The sequence below is a fragment of the Suricata suricatta genome, chromosome 4 (assembly GCF_006229205.1).
Source record: "Suricata suricatta isolate VVHF042 chromosome 4, meerkat_22Aug2017_6uvM2_HiC, whole genome shotgun sequence".
Classification (NCBI taxonomy): Eukaryota; Metazoa; Chordata; class Mammalia; order Carnivora; family Herpestidae; genus Suricata; species Suricata suricatta.
In genome coordinates, this window is record NC_043703.1 from 64,493,264 (window position 1) to 64,518,470 (window position 25,207).

Sequence of the window (25,207 nt, forward strand, 5' to 3'; positions counted from 1 at the left end):
ACCGTAGTGTCAGGATGGATTCAGAATCCGGGTGGCACAGAAACGAGAGAAGGGGCCACAGTTCTTGCTGGACAGGTGTAGTCTGACCCTCCCTGCAAGGAGCCTATGTTTGGATATCCCATGATGCTGCTGCGAAGTGCGAAAATCATCTTGTTTCTACAGGAAGTAAAATTTAGTTGTCTGACATACCAGCAATACTCTGCTGAGTTCACCTGTGATGACCAGCTGGAGACTAAGCAGGATGGTGAAAGCTTCAAAAACCATGAGAAAGAGGTGGTGCATCCTCCAGGCAGGCAAAGTGTCCAGAGAAGGCTGGACAGCCATTTCTAGAGACAGCAGGGGATATTCATGAATTGAGGAGGGAGTTGATTTGATAATCACTGATAACCTTGGTATTCTCAGAGGGCTCCTCCAACTCAGAGCATGTGAACACGTAAGAGCAACGTGTTGGAGAGTTACAGACAGAATCACAAGTTCTCTCTTGGCCATTGAGCTTGTGCCATTTTTATAAAACATCTCTAGAACCGAATGTGCTTCCTGACTCTCTTTTGCATATAACCAAAGAAAGGAATGTTATTCCATTTGGAGGCTTTGTACCTTTGCCAAGTTGAGAGGAAGCTTGTCCTTGTAATCAGGATGGGGATCTATTGCTCATGATGGATTCTTCCAGATGTACTTGCCCATCCCCTTAACAGTTCTGAACAACTGAATTTAGAGCAGATATCAGTTGAGAGGCCTCTGCCTGATGGTGCTTTGATTCTGGCTGGTTTTAAAAAGAGGGTAGAGGAGTAGAAACATACCTTGTTTAAAGAATATTCCTGAGCCAGCATGCAACATGTCACTAAGGCTATTAAGGTACTCAGAGGCTTTTCCTTTGCTCTTCAAGATTCTCCAAAAGGCACAAGTGGGTCCCTTTGCAAGCTCAGGTGAAGTGTCGATGCCTGGAGTAGAAGTCTGTCATCATGTCTCTTCTTAGCACCTTACACAACACTACAGCCTACCTACCAACTGTTTCTGAGTGGGGGGAGGATCTGCCTAAGTGGAAGCGCTCATGCCACTGGGAACATGGCCAAAGAATTTATTCCTTCTTCCATCCCTTCTCTGTGCATCTGCATCGCGGTTGTCTCTCTACATTTATCCATTACAGGAGGCCCATTTCTTGAATTGGGGTCCAGGGTGAAGGTGGGAAATGTTTTAACTTTTCTCTTACCAAATTTTGAGGACATCTGTAGAGCAAACATTAATTAGTACAGACCATATGGAGAATGATACTTTCCCCCTCACGGAACTGTGAATGTAGGGACTTTCCAAAGCAGACTTTGGAACTAAACCTTGCTTACTTGCTTGTTTGCTAGAGTGGGTTCAGTCACCAGGGGTCCAATTAATGTGTCTGATTTTATTTTCTACTCTTTGGGTAGGTTTCAACCTTTAGTACCAAGAGAAATTATTATACTGAAGCTTCCTTTAAGTGGCTTACCTATAGTCCTTCAGTATCGTCTTTCTTAAGGACTGTTTGTGCTGTCCATCATCTCATAGCCAAAGAAAATATATCCCCTGTAATACAACGGTGCCAAAAATATCAGAATGAAGTGATTACTCCCGCCCCCAAAACAAATGACCCCGTGAGAGAGGGAGAATGGTGGGTGCTGTTTTCTTCCTTGCCAGAGGCTATGAAAATGTCTTTTGTGAGAACAAATGAGGCTTTCTGTTTTACTGGCCATTTAGATCATATTATTCATGATGTTTCTAAGTTGTGGTTTTAAGCTGACAAAGATTTTGGCCTTCTCTCCAAAGTAATGAAGCGTTTGGCCTTCCCTGCATTTTTCACCGTTATAAAACACCATTCCCATTTAAACTAATTAAAATACGTAAAACCCAAACTATAATAGGAAAGATGTTTAGAGTCTTTTGTATTTATTTTTTTCCTAATTTGTGGCTTGGAGCTGCAATTTTCTCCAGTTGGTTTTATTTTGACCCAAGGAAAAAAGCAGTTGCTGTCATTGTTTTGTTTCTGTTTTCTGTTATTCGATCCTAGCTTTTCAGAATGATTCTAATCCCTTATGTGACCCATGAAAGCTTTGCTCTTACCCTGAAGGCAAGAGGTACAAGCCTTATAATATTGGTAATTATCTTTCAGACTCCATGACCCGCAACCTGCTTGCTACTTCACTATAACTCCACTTCTGAGAGTTCGTTGTTTTGTTTTCCGATGCAATAGGCATCTTGATAGAATTGTAGCATTAGAATCTTCAATTTTTAACGTAATGTTGATATGGGAACTGGTAGTTTGCCATGCTCCCCACTATCCACCGTCACTCACTTGTCTGTCTGCCCGAAACATGGGTACTTATAGCAATTTTCTGGCCTTTATACACAGAGGACAGCTTGCTTAAGCGACAACATCAGGTCCTGGGATTGTAAGGAAGCCCATCAATCCAAGAGACTTGGGTTCTTATATAAGCCATTCAACCTCTCTGAGACCCAGTTTCCCTCTCTGCAAAATGAGAAGTTGGATTAGTTCAGGGAATAGTAAGAGTTCGCACAAGTAGTAACAGCATCAGCAGCAATTTGGGCCAATATTTGTGGAGCAACTTTACACACTTTTTAATATGCCAGGACTAGTTAGTACCAAATGGAGTAGGAAGTGGGGAGAGACTAATAAATGAATACTTTTGATAGATTAATAATATGGTGAGAACTATGTTCAAGAGAAGCTATAAAAGCATGGCCTGAGCCCACAAGTTCTTTTCAATACTTTGAAAATCAAACAAAACGCCTACATTGGCTCTCATAAGGCTGAGCTGCCTAACTAAAATGCCTAGTTTCTTTGTGGTAGCTGGAAAATGTCAACTTGGTGTGGTAAGATTGGTTCAATTATGCTGATCCAGAGCCCTGGTTGGTAGTTGAAGCCATAACTAGTAATTCTGGCACCTGTGGCCAACAGCATGCAACAAACCCTAAAATCAACTTTTTAATTCATGTTGCGGCTCACAGATGGGTGTTATTACCAATGTGCACCATCTGGTAGCTTTCTATTTTAACTTTTCATTCTTGCTCACTAGATGCTGAGCTTCTTAAATTATTATTTTAAGTTGAGTGACCACTAAACATTCATGACCTGGGACAAAAAGTCTTGGTCATCCTACCCTCATTATGGTCCTGATTTTGAGTTAAAGTGAAAAACGTATTATTACTTAAAGCAATTTGTTTTCTAAAACAACGTTTTTCAAGTATAAGTTCCATGAAATAAAAATTAGCCAAAGAGAGCCCTGTTTCAAAAATGGTTTCATTAAAAATTATTGCTGGTTACGAGACTCCATACTGTACTACCAGGTGGTGAGTATTTCGAGTCCCAAAACTGTATTTGTTCTTCAGTATGCCTGCCGTGCTCAGCACTTGGCACACAGTGCGCACCTGATGGAAGTCTAATTGGAAGCGTGCCAACGGACCAGCACCACTACAGCCGTCCAGTTTGGTTGCTAATATATTTCCAAGAGGCCAGGCCGGTGTCCAAGGCTAGGACAAACTCCAGGTTGTGTCATCAGTTGTGGGGCAGAGCCTTGAGCTAATCGGATGTCCCCTCTACAAGTTCCAAAGATCTGTTTTGTGAATTGAAACCTCCATAGACACACGTGTAGATGCTGTTACCCCATGGGAGCAGTTTTTGCAGTTCTAGTCATACCTTCTGATGTTATTATATCTCTTGCTTACTTGTCTTTTAATCTTTGCTGATATGTCCATATGCATAGATCTCTCTCTCTCTCTCTCTCTCTCTCTCTCTCTCTCTCTCTCTCTCATGAAATGGAAGTCTATTTCAGGACCATCTGGCCAGTCTAGAGCAGCCAACAGTGGCCCAAGTAACTACTGGGGAAGCCTGGGCATGCTCAGTAATGCCCTGAATCTTTTCCCCTCTACTTTTGGCTATGAAGCCACAAATACTAATACCTCAAGGTGGAATTTCTTTTCTCTTCCTTTTTCTATTGGAAAATTTTCCTTTTCTCTTTGCCCCCCACAGTAAAATTCCTAAGGCTCTGTGGGAGACACTCCATTATCTCCTAATTGCAGTCTTTCAACATTTATATTTTATACACACTTATATTCCTTCTTTATTAAACAATATGAACTACTTTGTTGGTTTGGGAAAAGTAGGAAAGGAGGTTTATATAAAGCCATTCAGAATGTATAAAGAAAAAGAAACATGTTTTGACCTTAGAAAATTAGAAATTACATGAGTAGGGAAGAAAATTTCAAAGTCAAGCATCAGAATTAGATCTGGAATTATTATGATTTCTTTGTTATTGAAGTCTAAGAAGGTGAAAAAGTGGATAATGGGAAAACTAATCAATTAGACTTCCTTTTTAAAGTACTATACTTAAAAAAATACCATATTTATTATTTTTATTTTTTTAACATTTACTCATTTTTGAGACAGAGAGAGACAGAACATGAGTGGGGGAGGGGCAGAGAGAGCCCGAGACACAGAATCTGAAGCAGGCTTCAGGCTCTGAGCTGTCAGCACAGAGCCTGATGCAGGGTGGAACTCGCGAACTGCAAGATCATGCTGACTCACGAAGTCAGATGCTTAACCGACGGAGCCACTCAGGTGCCCCAAGAATACCACATTTAAAGTTAACGTATTTCAACCACTGCCCACACAGGTAATATTTATAACATGATACACAAAGGGATAAAACTTTAATATAGCATACATTCTTACAACCCAATAAGAAAAAGAACATCCCAATTGCAAATGGCCAAAAGACATGAACAAATAATAGGAAAAGAATACAAATGGCTGATAAGAATATGGGAAAAAGTGTATAATTTTACTGGTAATCAAACCAATTCAGATTTAAGGCAACAAAGTCCAATATTTATTTAGAAATTAAAGATTTTTTTTTTTGAGAAGATAAACCAACCTCAGTGAGGGGTTAGGCTAATGACCACTCTTCTACTCTCATCAAAGTACAGTTTGGGTCATCCTGTCTCAAAGGCAGTTTGTCAAAAACTTTTCAAAAGTGCTTCTCTTTAATCTCACAATCCCACTTCATTCAATAGAATATTTTAATCACCTACAATGGGCCCCCTGGTTTCCAGTTACTAGAAACTAAATTTCAAGTGCCCACATGTAAATCTGTTCTGAAGAAAGAATCAGATAACTGCATGCTCATTTAGAAGGATGTTTTTGTGTAATTGTTTGTGAGAGTGAAATGTTGAACCCAAGCTAAATGTCCAACAGTAGGAACTGAGTAAGGAAATTATGATACATCCATGTAATAAAATGCCCCATTAAAGATGGGGCGTGCATGCTCACAATGTATCATGGTGTGTAAAAGGCTGGTAACAGATCAACATGTACAGACTAATCCCAAAGTTGTTTAAATATAAAATGAGTAGAAAAAAATTCTAGAAAATTCTAGTTTGTATACCACCCTCTAAAACAAAAAAGTACCACTTTATAGATGTTATTTTATATTCTGTATACTTTTCTATCCATCCATAGGGATCATTGATTATCATTACAAGCATAAAAGTCTTTTTTTATTATTAAAGTGGTTTCTTCAGAATGAGAGGTGTAGATTTACACAACATCATAATTGGTCAATGCAGCTCACTTAGAGGGAAATAGAAAACGCTTTGCTATTTAAGATGTTTAGTGTTGAATTTCATGAGCACAAACACCAAGGATTGATATCTAACAACAGCAGAGTTGTTTTATATACTCAGCCCAAGAACTATCTTACACACACTGTTGTGTGGTGACATAGGTCACAGGGTGTGCTGGTAGCAGGGTAAGGTCATCTCTTCACTGATTTTACCTTTTCTGAGCAAATGCTATCATTTCTCACACCTGTAAAACCCCACCGCTCTCACTGCAAGGATTCCCAAGAACAATCAGGGCCGGATCAATGGAATCCTCCATCTCTGCATATCTTGGTTTACGAGGTTGACCTTTTGTCTAACATTTTTCTCGGAAGAAAAAACAATTTATCCTGAAAGAAACACATACATATACACAAATAACGCAAGAGGTGGGTGGAGAGAAATCAACAAAAGCACCTCTTTGCCAGGCTGTTACTCCCAAACCATCCAAAATATTATTGTAAACAAGGTAAACTAGAAGGCTTAGAGTATTATTTACTTTGATGTCTAAGACGCTCACTGTGCCCTTTTGTCATTGTTTTCTTGATTCTTTTGTTATAGAGAAGCACTGGGCTGGCAGGGAGTATGTTTCTGTCTTCAGGTTTACTGCGCATTTTGAATGGTGTCTGCCATGTTCCTGTAATGATGTGTGGTTGTTGTTCTGTCCCCAGAATGTCGAGTGGTGAAGTCCACTTCTTACACCAAAATCGCTTCATCATCCCGCAGGAGCACCACCAAGAGCCCAGGACCCTCCAGGCGCAGCAAATCCCCTGCATCAACCAGCTCAGGTAAAGCACCAAAGGAGATGAAGAAACTGTCTTGTTTCTGACGCATGATGCGCAGAGGGTGTGTGAAGCCCAGAGCGGGAGGTTTTTTAAGAGAGAGTAAGATTCCGGTTTATAATTTTAGAACATGTTGGAATGATGGAACAGATTTGCCAGAGTCTAGCATGTTAGCTTTAAGAAAAGGCATCAAGCTTGGGACAACTTACTTAGCAAAAACTCAGGAAACCCGGATTTGCCCACAAATAGAAGAAGTATCATACCGACTTGCATCATTTCTCACCACAAAAATCAATTTTTCAGGCTAAGGGCCCCCAACTGCTGAAGTCTCTGTTGAAGCATTTGTTCTACTTGGGACTGGCCTACGGGGAGTTTTCAATATGTATTTGCTGAGCTTCTGTTTAACATACATTTTACTGTAGACCCAGCATGGCCCTGGAGCTCAAGGCAGTGAGGATGAGAGTGTGGAGTGGGGAAGCTGGAGTGACTCCGGGTCTGTGTCCTGTCCCTCGGTGCCTCTAGTGCTGGTGCTGGAGCACGATGTGCATCCTCACAGGATGACCGTGTCAGCTCTGCCTCTTCCTTCTTTGATCTTAAAAATGACATGAGTCCGTTAGAAGGTGTTTGGTTTTTTGTTTGTTTTTGCTTCTTTTTGGTTTCAGGTATAAGGTCTATTTCATGATTAAAGGGAATTATTTATTAAATAATATAAACTGCTGAATGGGAATCATTGAGTGATACATATATCAAGGTGATTGTCCTGATTCAATGAAGACAGAGAAGCTCTTATAAATAGAGACAAAGACCTTTGGGGCCTCCACAGAGGCCCTGTTGTACTCACCAGCGTTGGCTTAGACAAAGCACGTGCAAAGATCTCTCTCTAAGCTGAGGCCTCAAGCCCTGCCTTTGGCATCACCCACCAGCCGTACACTGTGTAAGGTGAAACCTCCATACTTAAAAATAGAGGTGCTCGGATGTTTTTCCTTAGAAAGTAAAACTAAAACCTCCAAAGTGAGTCTCGGAAAAAGGAACTTAGTAAGCTGGAGAGCTAGAGCACCGCAGCCTTGGTTCTGTCAGAGGTACCTTCTTCCTGGGCCTTTACTGATTACAGCTGTTCCCTAGACAGGTCTCCAAAGATCTCCTTTGACGCTCACCGTAAGGGTGTCCTCAGTGGGCGGCCGCTGTGCCCTTCTCACAGCATGCTGTACAGCATGACCAATCTGGGAATAAATCTCAGATCATGGTTGGCACTTGGGATGCAGCTCGTTCACTCCTCCTAGTTTAAGGGTGGGCTGAGAACTCCTTCCTTAATATGACATGACTCACCCAGGTTGGATGGAACTCTGAAATGAGACCTTGCTAATGGGTAAGGCATTGAGACTCAAATCTTAGCATGAAAGTCACTTGGCAACTTGGTAGTTGGTCATCTGACTGCTGGCCCCCACCCCTCACATTCTGACTAAGGTCATAAGCCTATATTTTAGCAAGTATTCTAGGCAATTTTGATCAGATGGTCTATGGACCATAGTATGAGGTGCAGTGGGGGAAGGAAGCGGTTCCCCAGATGTGGTTCTCTTGACTAGCCGTATCAGCATCGCCTGAGCACATGTTAGAAATCTAGTCTTGATGAGCCCTCCACAGACCCATTGAATTAGAAACTCTGGAGCTAGGGGCCTGGCAGTCTGGGTTTTCACACTCCCTCTAGGTGATTCTGATGCTAACCCAATGAATTACAGATAACAAAAGGGAAATGACAGGAAGTCATTTGGCTGCTACTCTGGGGTGAAAGATATGGCTTGCTCATCTTCATTTATTGGCATGACACAGATGACTTCTTTCTACGTCTCTGCTTGCTTCCAAGTGGTGATGTCCATCTTTAACCCTTGCAACCCAAGAGCAAAGCTCCAAATACTATGAAGTGTAGACCAAGATTACAATGACCCACCTTCAGAGAGCTGATTACCTGGGACAAGAGAGATTTTCTGTCTGAAAATCACCCCTTCCCTGGAAACTGATATTGAGGGCTCTTTCCCTTCAGGAGAGACACTACCTACACACAGAGTTGTGGACCCCTACAAAATGACAGAGCAGCGATAGAACTGCTGCACGTAAAACTCTCCCAGGAGACCTTAGCTGGTTCATTAGCCAGCAAGCAGGTTAAAACTGAGCTCTCTGGAGGATGTTCATTCTTGACCAAAGGATATTGCTCATTTTCTCTAAGCAAACCTGGGCTGTCGAATAAACCCCAGTGGAACAGTGAGGAAGAACGAGGTCATGAGCCTCGCCAGGACGTTGCCCCTAAAATTTTGGGTGTTTAGTATAATTATGGAAAGTTATAAAAAAGAAAGAAGCCCCACATTAACTGAAACATTACTAATGCTATTAAAAATGATAATGTTAAAAAACAAAATTAGTCCCCAATCCCAAACAACTCTGACATTGGCAAAGTTTAATCTTTTCTCTCTTCTTTCTTACTATATACCATGAATTTTAAAATGCCAGGTGTAGTGGAGAAACATTTAATAATGGGTGATTGACCAAATTCCTATGTCTTTTACAGCATAGCTATTTCAATAGAATCAATATGCATTATTTTTATTGTTTTTAACAGTTTTGTAAATGTTGATTTAGGCTTTTAAAAAATACTTTATTTATTTATTTACTTATTTATTTATTTACTTATTTTGAGAGAGAGAACACAAGTAGGGGAGGTGCAGAGAGAGAGGGAGAGAGAATCCTAAGCAGACTCTGCACTGTCAGTGCAGACTTCACTGTGGGGCTCAAACTCAGAAACTGTGAGATCATGACCTGAGCTGAAACCAAGAGTCGGACGCTTAACCGGCTGAGTCACCCAGGTGCCCCTAGTTTTAATTTTTCATTGAAGTATAGTCGACACACAATGTTGCATTAGCTTCCAGTGTGCAATATAGTGATTTGACAACTCTATACATTATGCTGTGCTCACAAACGTAGCTGTCATCTGTCACCATACAATGCTATTATGCCATTGACTACATATCCCCATGACGTATTCATTCCATAACTGGAAGCCTGTATCTCCCATTCCCCTTCACCTATTCTGCCCAGCCCCCCCATCCCCTTTCCCTCTGATAGCCTCTGTTGTCTGTATTTGTGGGTCTGTCTCTGCTTTTTGTTTGTTTATTCATTTAACATGTTTTATTTTTAAGACCTTTAGGCAGATGCTTCTGGGTTTGGGCAGAATTTTTTTTTCTTTCTTCTTTTGTCCTCATAAGTCAAGGACAGTGCACATGTCAAAGAATGAGATCATGAGGTCTGGAACAGTTACTGTCTGCTGCTAAGGTTTCTACTATAGATGCAAAAAAAAGTATCCTCGCACTTTCTGTCTGATTGTGGCATCCATGACTGAATGGGGGAGCACAGGAGAAAAACATGGAAAGAGAATTTTTGCGTTTTTGAGTTTAAAAAAATCATGAATCTAATTTTAAGAAGATAATTATGAATGCAGGAAATTATTTCACTTTAGAATTAACTGGTAACATAATCACTGCTCAGTATCTCTAAGTATATAAATATTATAAATATAATACATTTAATTATAATCTTATAAATATAGATGGATGTATCATTTACCAAAAGCAATTTCAGAAACGCTGAAAAAGACAGGCCAATGTAATGAATCTATTTCATTTGTCACTGCCAAAATTTGTAACTGTTCTTTTTAGAAGTTTAAAATGGATAGGATGCATTGCCTCAAAATCAATAGATTGCTTCAAACAAGCATTTCAGTTTTCTACTGTTTTCTTGAGTTCTTTGAATTCTAGTGAAAATCTGGTTGACTTGAGCAGCACTAACTTGGAATTTGTGATAGTGTGCCATGCTGGGTAGTATCATTTCCATAAAAGAAAGTGGAATCCAAGTCCATTCCAAAATTAAATTTAATTCAAAGTATCCTTAACCTCTACATCAAAATTAATTAAATGGCACTGATTGCATTTCATTTAACGTGAGACTTTTACACGTGAAAAATTTTCAACTTCCTTCATTTTGTTTTAGAAAGTATTCCATTTAACTATTCCTTGGTTATATAACAGCTAATTGATATGCAATGACTGTCTCTTGATTCTGATTTGCTACCAAATCTTTTCACCTTTCTCTGGATGATATTTCTATAGAGAGGGTTTATAGAGCAGCAATACCCAGTCACAAAATTGTCGATTATGTGAATGTCCCAAAGACCACTCTCCTTCCCTGGCATCTAAGCCCAGAGTTTAGGCAGGCCAGTGGTATTTCCATTTCTTTTCTGGGCAAACACAGCTGTGGGGATCAGAGGAGTGCTTGCCTCAATCCCCTCTACTGGGCTAGCCTAAGACGCCCATCTCCACCCACATATGGCTTTTAAAACCAGTGGAGAGAGCAGTATATTAATTGCATCACCATGTCCTTTTATTTTAACTAAAAAAAATTTTCGGTGTTTAGTTTTGAGACAGAGAGAGACAGAGAGTGAGTTGGGAAGGGGCAGAGAGATAGAGACACACAGAATCTGAAACAGGCTTCAGGCTCTGAGATGTCAGCACAGGGCTTGAACCCATGAACCACGAGATCATGACCAGACCCTAAATTGGACGCTTAACCAAGTGATCCACCCAAGCGCCACTGAAATTTTTTTAAATGTTTATTTATTTTTGAGAGAGAGAGCTGGGGTGAGGGATGGAGAGAGAGGGAGACACAGAGTCCGAAGCAGGCTCCAGGCTCCCAGCTGTCAGCACAGAGCCCAATACAGGACTCGAACCCATGAGCCTTGAGTTCATGATGCGAGCTGAAGTTGTACTCTTAAGTGACTGAGCCACCCAGGCACCCACATCACCATTTTCTTAAAATAGCCTGTTCCCTGTTTTTTATAAGTCATAGAGACTAGAATGTGAATAATTTTACTTTCATTCCTCTAACCCCTTGCTGTTGCCCCCAAACATCATGAACATGACTTTCTAACATTAAAGAATCTTTGTTTTCCCCCTATAGTATTAACTTAAAGTTTGAAATCATTTCTTTCCTTTTATTTTTTTTTACAAGAGAACGAATCTACACCTTTATTTATTTACCTTTCAGTTAGTTTAAATCCTTGAAGAGTACAGCATCAGACAGATTCTGTGGCCAATGGCTTTAGCAGGAAGGTTGCTTCGGATTTTGGCACGAACCATGCCACTGTTTCCATGAGCACGAGTTACTTTTCCCCAGATGACTCTAGTTTTATTCGGTTTGCCATCAGGAGTCACTGTGTTGTTTTTTGCTTTGTACACACAAGCACATCTCTTGCCTAAGAAGAACTCAGTTTCATCTCGGGCATAAACACCTTCAATTTTAAGAAGAGCTGTGTGCTCCCTCTGGTTCCGAAGACCCCGCTTGTAGCCAGCGAAAATGGCTTTGGACCCCAGCCTTCCAGACATATTTGTCGTTTCAGGAGTCCTGTTCCCAGCAGGCCTCCACAGGTTCCCAGATGGCGGAAAGAGAAAAGCCTGAAATCATTTCTACTTCAGTTCAATTTCTGCTTTCAATATTCATCTTCCTACATTATACAGAGATTAGAGCATGGTATAAGGTTAAGATTTGCTAAGTTTTCATGTTATGCTGCTGTTCATGAGAAAATTGTTAACTTTAAAGGCCATCTGAATTTACATGGGATTTTTATCTCTTTGATGTTTTTCAATTCTCCTGTCTTCCAATTACAATCAAGACATGATATTATTGTTATATAATAATATAGTCTGTTCTTATTTTTTTTCATTTTTTAAGTGTTTAAGATGTTTTTTTAAATGTGTATATTTTGAGAGAGACAGAGTGCAAGCAGGGGAGGGGCAGAGAGAGAAGGAGACAAAGAATCCAAAGCAGGCTCCAGGTTCTGAACTGTCAGCACAGAGCCTGATCGATGCAGGGCTTGAGCCCACAAGCTGCAAGATCGTGATCTGAGCCAAAGTTGGATTCTCAACCAACTGAGCCACCCGGGCACCCCCAGTCTGCTTGAGGAAGCAGTCAGGGCTGGGGGAGCTGCTTGACCCGGAGTGACAGAGGTCACAGCGCAGCCCTGAGTGACAGAGGTAACAGTGCAGCTCAGGGCTGAACCAGGGGCTTCTGTGCTCTAGACAATGCAGGCCGGCCATTCTTGATACCTATTTCTTCACCTCTGTTTATTAAAGATTTGATTTCCAGGAGATAACTAATACGGTACCTGGTTTAACACTGCAATTTGCAACATCATAACACTTTGTAATGGAAACCTAAGTATTAGCCCCAGGTCTCAGCATCCCAGAGGTAAAATGATTCACTCCCAACTGACCAACTGATGTACGGTCAGTGGTAGACAGAGCCTTTCCTTTGTAAGTCGGTATTAGAACAAGAATGAGTATCCCCTCTAGATCTTCTCTTCATCCCTTACTCATTCTTCTTCTTGGAACTAAAAGAAGGCTAGAGGTGACTTATTAATGTGATTTACACGTTCAGAAATATCAAGGGCAGATCTGCTGGTGTCAGGCCTTTCCTAGGCAGTAATGATGCACAGATGAAAGAAACAGCCCCTGTTCTCAAGAAACATACAGGTCAAGTCCCCTAAATAATTTATAGATAACATAATTCATATACCTGATGAATTATAATTAATCTCCTTATCAAAGAGAGTCCAAAAAGGCAATTGGAATGAAAAAAATAAAAAACAAGAAGAGAGAGAGAGAGGGAGAGACAGAGAGAGAGACCAGAAGCCTTAATGACACACAAGAAGAATAATGAGCCCCCCAGACAATTGTGTGCCAAGACATTGAATGCAGTTATCACTAAGAAATGGGAAAAATAGTTTTTAGTTGCTTTTTTAAAGAAATGAGAATATTTAAGAGTATCATAAAGAGCGTTTAATATGGGTTGAATCTTTATTCATATGTGTTTATCTTTGGAACACAGACTTTCATAAAATGTGTAATTTAAAAGTGAAATTCTTTTTAAAAATTCCCTTATCTCTACAAGGAAGTTATAACAAAATATCTCCAAAATACGAGTATAATATACACTAAATTTATCTCAATAAAAATGGATAAAGTTTAGTTTTGCTTTATATTATTTTCTTAATGTTAAAAGTGTAAGAAAATCACAGTCACCTATCTTGAATTTTCATTGCTGCAGTCCTCCTTAAAAGTTACAGATTTCAAAATTTTTATCTTTTCCTGGGACCACTTAGAAGAACTTTGGGGTTTTTTGTTTGGTTTAGAGTTTTTATGCCTGTTTAAATGGATGGTCAACTTTTTATTGTTGCCATGGCAAAGATAATTGAGCCCTCAGTGGGTGCCAATTCAAGCATGAGCTGATGGACTTTCTTGTCCTTCAGACATTTATAGTCCAAAGTAGAAATACTCTTGGCAAGTATCCATTCACTCAATATGCACTAAGAATCCACCATTGACCAGGAATGCTGGGTGCAGGAGATCCAAGGGTGAACATTTGACATCAGGAAAAGCTGGGTGACTTAGTCAATGACCTTCTACTATGACTGAAACACCATTCCCTTCTCCCCAGGCTTAACACTCACTTGTATGGGACTCTGGAAATCCCGCAGTTTTCTTATTTATGCTATTCAAATTCTCCTTTTTTACAGTTATGTAAAAATATTTTATGCAACATATGCAGATAAGACAGGAATCAAAGCTGGGAAGCAAAGAGAATTTTAATCAGCTTTCTAGTCCAATATGTCAACTTTTCTGATTTATATCAAGCACCTTCGAAGGAAGATTTATAGCTATTATATTTTTCTTAGCTCAGGCTTGTCCTATAATGTAGATTTCACCTTATACATTCTATGGAAGATCTTTGATGCTTTGGGGTTCCAAGGGAATTCTTGAAAACAAAATGCACCAAGAAGATCAAGGGGGCTGATGATTCATCTCTTGTGTTTTTTAGAATTTTTTGTTGCATATAAAGCTCAGTTCTCTTTCCCTGCACCCATCAATTCCTTCTAGTGCTCACCCTCAGCAGGTGGTATATCCAAAGGTGCTTTGCAAAGCTTTGAAACATTATCTTGACCCCGTATCTTGACTGTCTATGGGGGGCAGGCAGCACCCTACATCAGCTCCCTTTATGAACTCCTCATTGTAAATGCCTTGTATTAATTAAACAGTTCCTGAGCATCTGCTGTGTTCCAGGCCTGTATTAAGTCCCAAGGATATGAAAACGATTAAACCACAGTTCTTGTCTTCAAGTTGCTTATATTCTTGCTTTCAAGTTGGGAGATAAACATACACACACACACACACACACACACACACACCACTTACTGTAATTGTGTAGAAAGTGCCATGACAGCCCAGAGGTAGAAGGGGTTAAATCTCATTAATGGGGTCAGGGAAAACTTCCATGAGAAAAGGAATTACAAATTGGGACTTGAGGATCCTTCCAGGATAAGAAGGGCCAGGTGGGCCTTCTCACCCTAGAGGTAAGGCACAAAAGAATGAATTTATATGGCATATTTAAGGACAGTTATAAAGTCACGAATGATAGATTTGAGGAAAGGGTTGGAGAAGAAGGTGGTGGCCACATTAGTCATTGCACAGGCCAACAGAGGCATATTTTTCTTGTAGGTATTGGGGGGTGACAGAGAATTTAATGGAAGACCATGATTTTAGTTTTCGTGGATTTTTAGAAATCGTGGTGTGGTGGTAGGGAGGGAAGCTGCACAGAATGGCCAAGGCCCACAGAAGGCTCCACGAGGCCACTGCAGTCATCCCGGAAAGAAATTGTCAGGCCAAAATTCAAACAACAATAGTAGGAATGGAGTGGACTTTGAAAAGGCCATGAACCAGGAATTTAACTGGATATGGGGGCCAGAAGAGGAGAGAGGACTCAGAAATGAGGAGCAGGTTTGAGGGGCGAGGAAAGGAGTGGTAGGGAATGAGTACTTTTCAGACATGTGGAGTGTAGAAACATCAGTAGGCAATTAGGAATAAGTAACTGTGTTTAAGTCAGATTTGAGCCAATAGTGTATATTTGGGAGACCCTGGCATATAGTATGATTTAAATAATAGATGTGTAGGATGCCTCTCCCTCTACCCCAGTGAGAAGTTTGTAGAGTAAGGATGGTCACGGAAGCATGGTGAGCGTCTTCAGTTATCAGAACACATTAGAAGAGGCGGGAGAACCATGACAGAAGTCAAAGGGTGGAAAGTTTCAAGATGAAGGGAGAGGCCAGAAATATCTGATGTTAAGTGCGGGAGCATGAGGACTGAGGGGAGGTCACAGGATGAGGCAGTGAGGACACCGCTGGTGACGTGGGAAAGCTCCATTTCAGCAGGCAAGCCCAGATGGAAGGGGAGTATCCTCTGGACATGTTGTCCCTGGTGGGGGGTGGGTCACTGTGGAACTGCTCCAGGGCTGACCCCCAGGCTCAACTCAAAAGGGAGGCCGTAGGTACTGCAATTCCCAGTAGGATAAGGGCAAAGCAGCCACATGGGGACCTTAGGGGCTGCAGTGCCCTTCAGTCCCAGGACCCTCATCCACCCTGATCCAAGGTGCCCTCCGTGCCCAATTCCCTCGCAATAATCAGAGCCTGTTCTGAGATAACAGTTAACACATTTTCATAATTATAAACCAGAGGTATCCAGGTGATCCTGTTTTGTTATCAAATTCAATTTTTTTTCTCCTTTTCCCCCCGAAATCATCTTTGACTCCTTTTCCCCCTCCCCTTCTACATTGTTTGTCCCCAGTCTTCCTGGCTCCCCCTTTGCAGTGCTGTTCCAAGACTCCGGTTTCTCACAGGCTAAAGACCGCTTGCAAGGCGACCTCTTCCTGCCGCTGCTATCCTCCGCCCTTACATCTGCCCCGCACACTGATGTCAGACTTGCTGCCACTACTTACTGTCTCTCCAAAACGTCTGAACTTCTTATTCTCATATAAAAAAACGATCTTGATTTGGCACCCGTCTTCCTTTCCAGCTCAGTCTCCCACTTCTCCTCCAGACTTGTGTTTTATCTTATGAATTAATTTAAATTTCTACCAGATAACCCTCATTACCTACTACTAGGTAGATTGACCAGATGAGCAAATTGACCAGATGAGTGAATTGAGAAATACTGGAATCTGCTCAAGTTGCATAGGTTTCCTGGTGTTCAAGGACCATTTTGTAAATATTTATTTAAAAAATTAATTCATAGAGCCAGGTCCCTCCCTGCAGCCCCACAGTTTCTGTGTCCCTACAACAAAAATGTGCCTTCATGGGCCAGTTCCTATTATTCTTAGTAGACAGTCCCTTTGAATTGTATTCATTGACTCAATTTAAGAAGAAAATGTAGACAAATGGGGAAATTCAGAGTTCCACCTTACTTATACGTTGATCATCTGTGAAGACAGGACTAAGAAAACGCATCTTTCCGTGAGAGTCCCCCACCCCCACCCCATTAGGTAGCTGACTGTTTTCTCTTGGCCTCGTCTGACTCCATCTGCTTTTTGCTGCTTCTTTTTTTTTTTTTTTTTTTTTCCTTCTTCTAATCCGTAACGTGGCAAGCAATGGACAAGGGCTGGGAAAAGGGATTTATCTACAGCCTCCTCTATGATCAGGGATGAGGTAGAGTCTAAGGCAAGCAGTCAAATAGCACCAACAACATGCCTGAATCACTACCCTCTGAATACGTAACTGGACCCTCATGTGTATGCAGACATGCTCTCTCCTCTCATCGCTGCAAGTGTAGCATCATAAATAAAAGAACCACCTTAAGTGCAGAAAGGAGGTTGGGAAAGGACAAGGTAGATTTTCATGTCTAAAAAGTTACCTTGTAATTAGATAGTTTTGTTTGGACGCTGCTCTGATTTCAGGACCAGTATGAGACATTTAAACCTTTAGCTTCCACATGTGGTCTGAGACTTCTAGGAATGAAACTATAAAAAGAAGAAACTCTTTAAGTTTACAAAGGCACTGCTAAACTAATATACACTTGCACCTAGTCATTTGAAAGGTGCAATTAGTCAAGGTAAGCCAAGTATTCCCGGATCCTGGGATTTTTTCATAATGTTCATATTCAGTTACAAGTTGGGAGACAGAGACCAATAGAGTCAGGCACATAGTAAGTTTATGGTGTACGCTGTGTGTGTGCGGACTGATTGATTATAGAGCTCTGAATTATGGCTTCCGTGAGTAAAATAGAGTAGGGTCATCTGTTTGAAATGATAAAGGAAAAGGTGAGGCCGGATCCTTTATGAGGAGTCATGTCCTGTGACCGGTTAGTGCTGTTGTGTTCCTGATGGGCTTAGGTGATGGCCCAAGTGGATAAAAGACAGGGATACAAACTAGGGATTTTTAAAGACACCTCCACAGATTTTGTACACAGCTCTTTGGTGGCCGGGTATGTGACGGATCATAATGGGAGCTGTGAATAATCCAGCCTAAAGTTTAGCACTTCTCCTTCAGGAAGTAACAAGTAGAGAAAAGGATACAGGATTTAAGGGAAATGTAGCCCAATCGATCTAGTAAACAAAACCATAGCTGGGTGCAAGGCAGTGGATCTTATGAGTCCTTCCGTAATTCAGACATAGTTTCTTTCACATTAAAATAATTAATCATTAGACCTGCTTGGCCATTTAAAAACAACCATTTTTTTCCATTCGAAATACAGAATCCTTTAATCAAGCAATACTTTACTCTGTAAAGTAATCCCATTTGTTACTTGAATTTTAATAAATTCTATTAAATGGGTGACAAAGCCCTTTTTGCTGGCATTCAGAGACTTCTTCACAGGACAAGAAACAACTGAACTCAATACATGTGTCAGACTTACTTAGGAAATAAAATTATGTATTCCAGCAGTGATTCAACAATAAGGTGTGTGATACTGTCTGGATGTCCAGAACCACTTTAAGAAGTTGCTAATGCTTTCTCGGTGGCCAAGAGGAAGAGTCTGAATAGAACTCTGACCCTAAGAACACAAGCCTTTCCCAACATTCAAGCAGGTTGTATTCCAAAAATGTTTGATTGGAAATGGCTTGTTTGGCACTTGAGCTCTATTTTTCCAGAGAGATGGCAACACAAGCAGAAGCTTTGAGTCAGTGGCTTTAAATGAAGGAGGCACCCCAGTGATCAAGAAAGGAACCTAGGGTCCTTAGCCCTGCAGACAGGGAACGCAAATTCTGGACACATCTTGAGGTGTCAGGACAGGCGCTCATGGGGAAGTGTGCGGTTCTTTGAGAAGACATAAATGAGATCCAGTTCTAGCTCTGTCCCCTTCCAGCTGTTCATTTTGGGCAAATTACTTCATGTACAATAGGAAAAATTATACCCACTTATGCTGCGGAATTGATGTCATAGAAGATGTTTCATCTGACACACCCAAATTCTCTGTCCTTCCAAACTTGTTCCCCCTCTTCTTGTCTCAATCCCCTCAATACGTACTATAGTTTTGAACCTCTGAAATCTCCCCAGAATATTTCCATTTACCTTTACTGCAGCACCCTTCACCCAGCCACCCTATCTCTCTGACCACAGGACACTTACTGTGCCACACTCCCTTCTGCCTACCCATTTCCGTAGGGATATTCCTGAGCCCGTTATTATTCTCCCCTAATCTGTTCTTGACAGGCAAGAGCTCTTGAGAACTTTTAAAAATACAGATCGGATCCCCTGCTCCCGCTTAACATCATTCAAGAGCTTATCATTGCCCTTTGGATAAAAATCAGACTCCTTAACATCAACTGTAAAGCCTTGCATTATGTGACCCCTCTACCTATTTAGGTCTTTTCAGTGCACTACCCTGCTCCCTCCTGCACATCCAGCACAAAACTGGTGGTCCCCTTCCTTGCCTTGGAACCCTTTCCTTCCTTGTACCTTACCCTCTTTCACCTGCAAAATGGCACTAATACTTGGGTTCGATTTCATTACCCGTTACTCTCTCTCTAGGGTGTAGGGCAACTTTGACCCCGTAGTTAGGAGTTCAGTAGCAACCCTCAAGACAGCCTTCCTCAAAGTACTTTATTGTGATTACTAGCTTAGTTGCCTGGTTTTCCTGTAGGCTAGCAGGGCGTAGGGAATGTGGTGGTGAAGAGTGCAGATTCTGGTTGTCTTGGTTAGATTTGGGGCTCTGCCCCCATATTTGCTAGTGATGTTGTTTATCATTTTATGCCTCAGTTTCCTTTTCTTGGAAATAATACTGCCTGCCTCATAGAATTTTTGTAAGCATTAAATGAGCTAATGTATGCATATATGCTTATAAATACTTATGTAGAAGGTTTAAATGCATTAACTGGTCCCTAGAAAGTAAGTCTTTAATAAACTGCGATGCACTCATAACAGGTACTTACCAAATGCAGTCATGTTGCAATTCTGTTTTGCTTTTTAAAAAGGCTAAGGCAGTCCTTCAAGGAGTCCACTTTCTCTTTTTCTTTATTTTCCATCAGCTTAATAAAATTACTGAATCAAAAGTAAAAAGAAATGTTAATACTTTTTTGCTTCCCCATTTGCCCTTTTTTCCCAATCTGTGTAGCTTTTTGCTCTTTTTTCCCAGTCTGTGTAGCCTTTAGGTGTGACATAGACATGTAAAGTGGAAAAGTGGACAAAGAAAATATTAGGATCCTAAAACTTGTCTTCCTGTTAGCCCCTAGGGGACCTCTGGCCTTCTTCATTGTAGATTCTGCCTCTGCCCACGGTTCCTTAGTTCTTACCTATTTCAGAGCCTTCCCTAGAGAGGCCAGTGGCGTGAAGTCCAGTGAAAAGGCCTGACCCCATGCTCATTCAGCAAAGACCGGATGTTGAATGCAAGCCCATGAAAGCATTGCTTCTGACTTCAGTGTGCACCCCCCCAAAAATTGTTGTTTAGAAGGAGTCACCAAATACATTTCAAGGGCAAGGCTACACATTAGAGCAGCATGGGTTATGTGACATTTTTTAAAGGTCTTTAGAGAAGATGACAAAACAGGGAGCTTCCCACTCTCCTGGGTGCTAAGTTTTTATGCAAACATTGTGGGAAACCAGTAAACATTGCACTGAGCCACCGAATTTTGTGAGGGTGTCCTTATTACGAGGTACTCACCAGGTTTTAGAAGTTATTGTCATTATGATTTTCGGATGAGTCACTGGGCCACTTGCCCCCCCCCCCCTCCCGAGGCACTTCATTATGATTCAGAGCAAAATACCGAAAGGGCTCCGCTTCCGGGAGTTAGTGGTGTCGGGGGTGGGGTTGCCGTGGCTCTGCTTTGGCATGAGGCTTAATTGACACCTTTGATATAGCCTAAGACAGAACCCGCACCTCCCACTGCTGCTTGGAAGACGTCAGCCTTACGCAGAAAAGGCATCTGCTGATGAATCCTGCATCTCATTCAGCCTGCTCTGGGAGCAGCCTTTAGCCATCCTTAACTAATCCAACTGCTTCCCAGTTCCGCGGGTGCTTGGCTTAGTGCTGAGAAGGGATTTCGCCTCTTGATTTTGCCAGGTTAAACACTAAGACTGTGTCCATGTTAGAACTCATAGAAGGTAAGTTAAATGCATTCTTGCTATCCTTCATGGAAAATGTTTTTGTGCACCCTCAAGAATGTGTGTGTATCTCATTGCAAATTCTACTCCATTGACTGTGGATGTAAAACATGTGAAAATGTTGTCGTGTTTATGGGTAAGATAGTGGCCACCTTCTATATCTTTATAAAGTCGTGTCTCTAAAGTGTGTTATCAGTTCCTAGAGGTGATGTTATTCAGAGAAGCGATTGCTTACTTGCGTTCTGTGACTTTGATTGCATTTAGTGATAATGTGGTATAAGTCTTCAGAGACCTGGAGAATTCTGGTGATTTAAACCTATCAGAAAGCAGATTTTATTTTCAGCCGCAATAAAGACAAACTGTGAGGAGTTCCTGAGCTCTGTGCCAATTAGTTTGTCCTGTGAAGACAGGTCCTTCAGAGTTAGACCAGAGGGATGTGCAGGGCACAAGTGGATGCAGGAACTTCTAGAAGCAAGTTCTTAACTGTAAAAAGATAGTGATCTCTTTTAACAGGGCACGGGGAATATCACTTGTGAGCTGTGCTAATATTTACCCCTCCTGGGTGGTACCCAGAAGCTAAAGTACAGAATTAAGGATGAATCCCACGGAAAGTGTCTCAGGACCTTAAGCACGTGTCCAAAATCTATCAACACAATTAAAGGCACCGTTTAACAAGTTCTTCAGGAAAGTTGTCAAAAGTACATTTTTAAAGATTTTTATGTAGCCTTATGCTATATTTAACACAGGATTAGCAAAACAGTGAATTTCTGAAGAGGGTTACTCACTAATGCTGCTTCTCAGGACTACAGATAAAAGGAGGTCTGGAATTCTGACAGACGTCCATTTATAATTGTTTGCTTCTCTGAGAAGATGATTTGTCATGAAAAAATTTTAATAAGCAATTGTTTTCTCTCTGTGATACTTTGATTCTAGTTAATGGAACCCCTGGTAGTCAGCTGTCTACTCCGCGCTCTGGCAAGTCACCAAGCCCATCACCCACCAGCCCGGGAAGCCTGCGGAAGCAGAGGGTAAGGAATAAGCAAGCTCCTTGTTTAAGAACTGCCTGAGCTTCTGTGCAGAATGGCCCGGGCGCCAGCTCCTAAGAGCGCCACTTGTCTCTAGGCAACGACCAGGTGAGGGCAGGAGGTGCCCAGTGGCCAGTCACTTACAGGAGCTGTGGTTTCTCTTAGCTAGAACCCAGGGCTTTTATTTTCTCTGAATTTGTTCGAATCTTAACTCTGACAACAATAAACCATTGCTGGTTCCCTTTTAAACACCCAACTCTTTTTGTCCTGAATGGGCAAAGACTTTATTGGCACTGGTTTGTAGCTTCCTTAGTTGTAATGAGTTTCATTAGACATCATCATGGACCATCAACCTTCCTTCAGAAGGAAATGGAAAAGTGCCATTTTGGAGAGGGGGGCTGTCATTGGGATTGCTTTATGGCATCGAATGGTGGTCCCGAGCAGGTTAGGGTCCATGGCACAGGCATAGATGCATACGACATGTGTTTTTGTGAATGAGACCCACATCAAGTACCTTCTCCTTTTCATCACTACTTGCTTGCTTTATTTATTTATTTATTTATTTATTGGCTTCTTGTGTAATACTGGAGAAGTTGACTGAGCTTGGAGACCAGAGTGAAAAAGTTACTGGAAAGATTGTTGCTTCTTCATGTTCAGGAAGGGGGAAGAACTACTGTTCTAACCCCTCACAGCCTGTCCTGGCTGTCTTTTCTGGTAATACCAGGGCAGGAATAAAGAGGGTGGAGAGGGGCGGAGAGGAAGGTGCAGTGGAGGGAAGGGAAGGCCTTTTACTATCCTGATTTCATAAACGAGGTGGAGAGGAGTATGTGCTCTTAGGAGGTTTTATGATGGTTTCTTGGACTCAAAGTCTGGTTCTTAGCTTGGTTTCTTTTATTATGTGCTTTTAAATGAAATTTCTGAGTTCCATAAATTTAAACTGCATCCAGCACGGGAGCTTTTCTCCTCAGGCCTCCTGCCAGGGTGCATCCACATGCTGCTGTCTAAAAGCGAGGGCGGGGGCCTCCGTCAGTCCCCGGTCCCTTTGGCGCCTGGCCCACCACGTGTGAGGGTGTGCTGTCTTTCTCCATGACTCTTCTGGCATCAGGTGTGGCTTGTTTGGGTTACTTGATGAGGCCTGGGCTTTGGCATTAGCTCCTCTACTAAATGGCTGTGTTGCCTTCGATAAGTCTGTTATCCTCTCCGAGTCTCAGTTGGAAAAAACAAAACAAAACAAGAAAGAGGCTCTTTCCAGATCGAAAACCCAATAACTCTATTCCATCTGAGTGTTTTCGTTACGGGTTTCTTCTTGGCCACAATCTAATTTGGCATTTTAAAGTACGGGTATCATTAGTGAAGTACTAAAACAAGAATTGGCCAAATTCATTTAATCCCTTAAGTGTCTGTCCTTGAATGGAACAAGGGGTAGTAGGACAATTCTTTTCTAGTGTGTGCTACCCAGCAAGGCCCCCTTCTGTAAGGGCAGCCATAGATAGCTCAGACAGTGCTCTTTCATAGAACTTTCTCTCTTTTGAAGTGTATACTTGGGAGAGTGCACATGGTAGAGTAATCCTTCTTCATCCTTTGAACAAATTAAAGTCAGATTCAGGATTTAGCTCACACTGAGTTGTTGAGATTAAATTATAGGGGCTGAGAATTCCTGCCACAGGTTTGAGCTTCTCTCCCTGCTTGCTTATTGTGGAGACCTGCGTTGCGGGGATATAAAGTGCTTTGCCCCACTGTCCCTTTGTTGGTAGAATGAGGCTAGAATTTGCTTCCTCAGCCCTCTGCATTCTCTGTGTCATTATGACTTCGTCCAAATGAGGCAGAAAATGTCTATCCAGTGTCTAGCGGCTGTGTGGCCAATGACTTCTATAATTAACATTGCCAGCACTTTGGGAAATTATTATAAGGGGTAATTCTCTTATAGATTCTTCACTGTGTCATTTAAACTACCAATGCAGGCATCTGCGCGAGAGGGGAAAAATAATCCCATTTGTTTCAGGGAGACAAAGGGTTTATTGTCATCTGAAAACATTTATTAAACACATGTTGTAAGCAGAGCACTGGACAACCCAGAGATGGTTCAGTTTCTAGGCTTTTAAATTTAGGCCATAAATGAACACCCTCCATCCATGCACCATGTCCTTGCATGGAGACATTCCAGCCGCTTCTGCAAGAGAAGCTTTCATCTTGGTGTGGAGGCAACTGCATCAAAAACCCCTCCCAGTTAAAATGGGCCAAGAATATCCCTAAAAACTGATCCTGTTTCAAATTTGGTTAATGTTCTTCTTAAATGGTTGGCTATACTCCTATGCAGGAAATACTGAAATAAGTGAAAGATGGCAAGTGCTAAAAGAAGATACTTCAAAGAATAAATTAACTCTTTTTATTGCAAATTGGAAAACAGTAGCTACTTCTATTTTTCCTTCTGTGTTGCCAAGCAACATGGCCAGGGAAATGAGTTGGCTGTGCCCCTCAACACACACACACACACACACACACACATACACACACTGCCTACCTCGATTTAAAAAAAAAAACAGGAACAGATTTTTTTTAATTTTTAAAGGAATATTGAGACATTTGACAATTAAGAGAAATCTGTTTTATTTATGCTAATCATGCTGATTTAATCAGCATTTTTCCTTCCTTTAGAAATATATTTTTATGTTACATCTTTTGGTATTTTACAATAGGCATATACAGTAAGAGTCTGAATGCCAGATATTTTCTTCATAAAAGCATTGGGGGCAATGTACCAAAAAACCTCCCTATTTTTCCAAAACACTATTATTTAAATTGCAGCCTAAAAGTGGTTAACTGGTCACAGAAGCACATCTAAGAGGATCCTTTCCGTCCATGAACTTTTCCCGGTTTTGTTTCTTAATACATCAGGAAGAAATGTGTTGTGTTGTGTAGGTTGAATGAAGTTCCTCATTACACTCCCACATGGCTGACTTGTGTAGATTATCTGATCAGTTGGATGATGTGAGGAGTGGGTGGTACAAAACAGAAAAGAAGCCAGGATTCTAGACAGTCTGCAGATCTGTTGCCTGGCTACCAACTGAGAGAGCTCCTAGCAGAAAGGGGAGGAGGGAGAAAGAGCAGAGGTGATTGGTGAGTGGCTGGAGACCGGAAGAGCATCGGGAAGGGAATGGGAGGTCAAGCTTGCATTTTTTTCTGTCTGCCAAGTATAAGATTTTGAAAAGGCAATTTTTATTGGGTTTATGCGATTTGCAAATGCAGCACTTGGGTTGCTGCTCTGGGACCAGAATTCGCTGATTGCCATCTGG

General features: G+C 41.4%; 1 protein-coding gene and 1 pseudogene across 8 annotated transcripts in view; one reads left to right on the top strand and one right to left on the bottom strand.

Annotated features, from left to right (window-relative positions):
• Positions 1-25,207, top strand: part of DCLK1 (doublecortin like kinase 1) — a 337,117-nt gene that overhangs the window by 234,884 nt on the left and 77,026 nt on the right. For 4 of the 8 annotated variants that reach the window (XM_029936850.1, XM_029936851.1, XM_029936853.1 and 1 more), the window contains exons 5-6: positions 6,315-6,431; positions 21,823-21,917. In XM_029936850.1, coding sequence (XP_029792710.1) covers positions 6,315-6,431; positions 21,823-21,917 — 212 coding nt within the window. Of the gene's footprint in view, positions 1-6,314; positions 6,432-20,656; positions 20,890-21,822; positions 21,918-25,207 lie in introns of those variants that run through there. The other 4 variants (XM_029936857.1, XM_029936858.1, XM_029936856.1 and 1 more) reach the window with 4 other exon arrangements.
• LOC115289565 lies at positions 11,519-11,890 on the bottom strand (annotated as a pseudogene).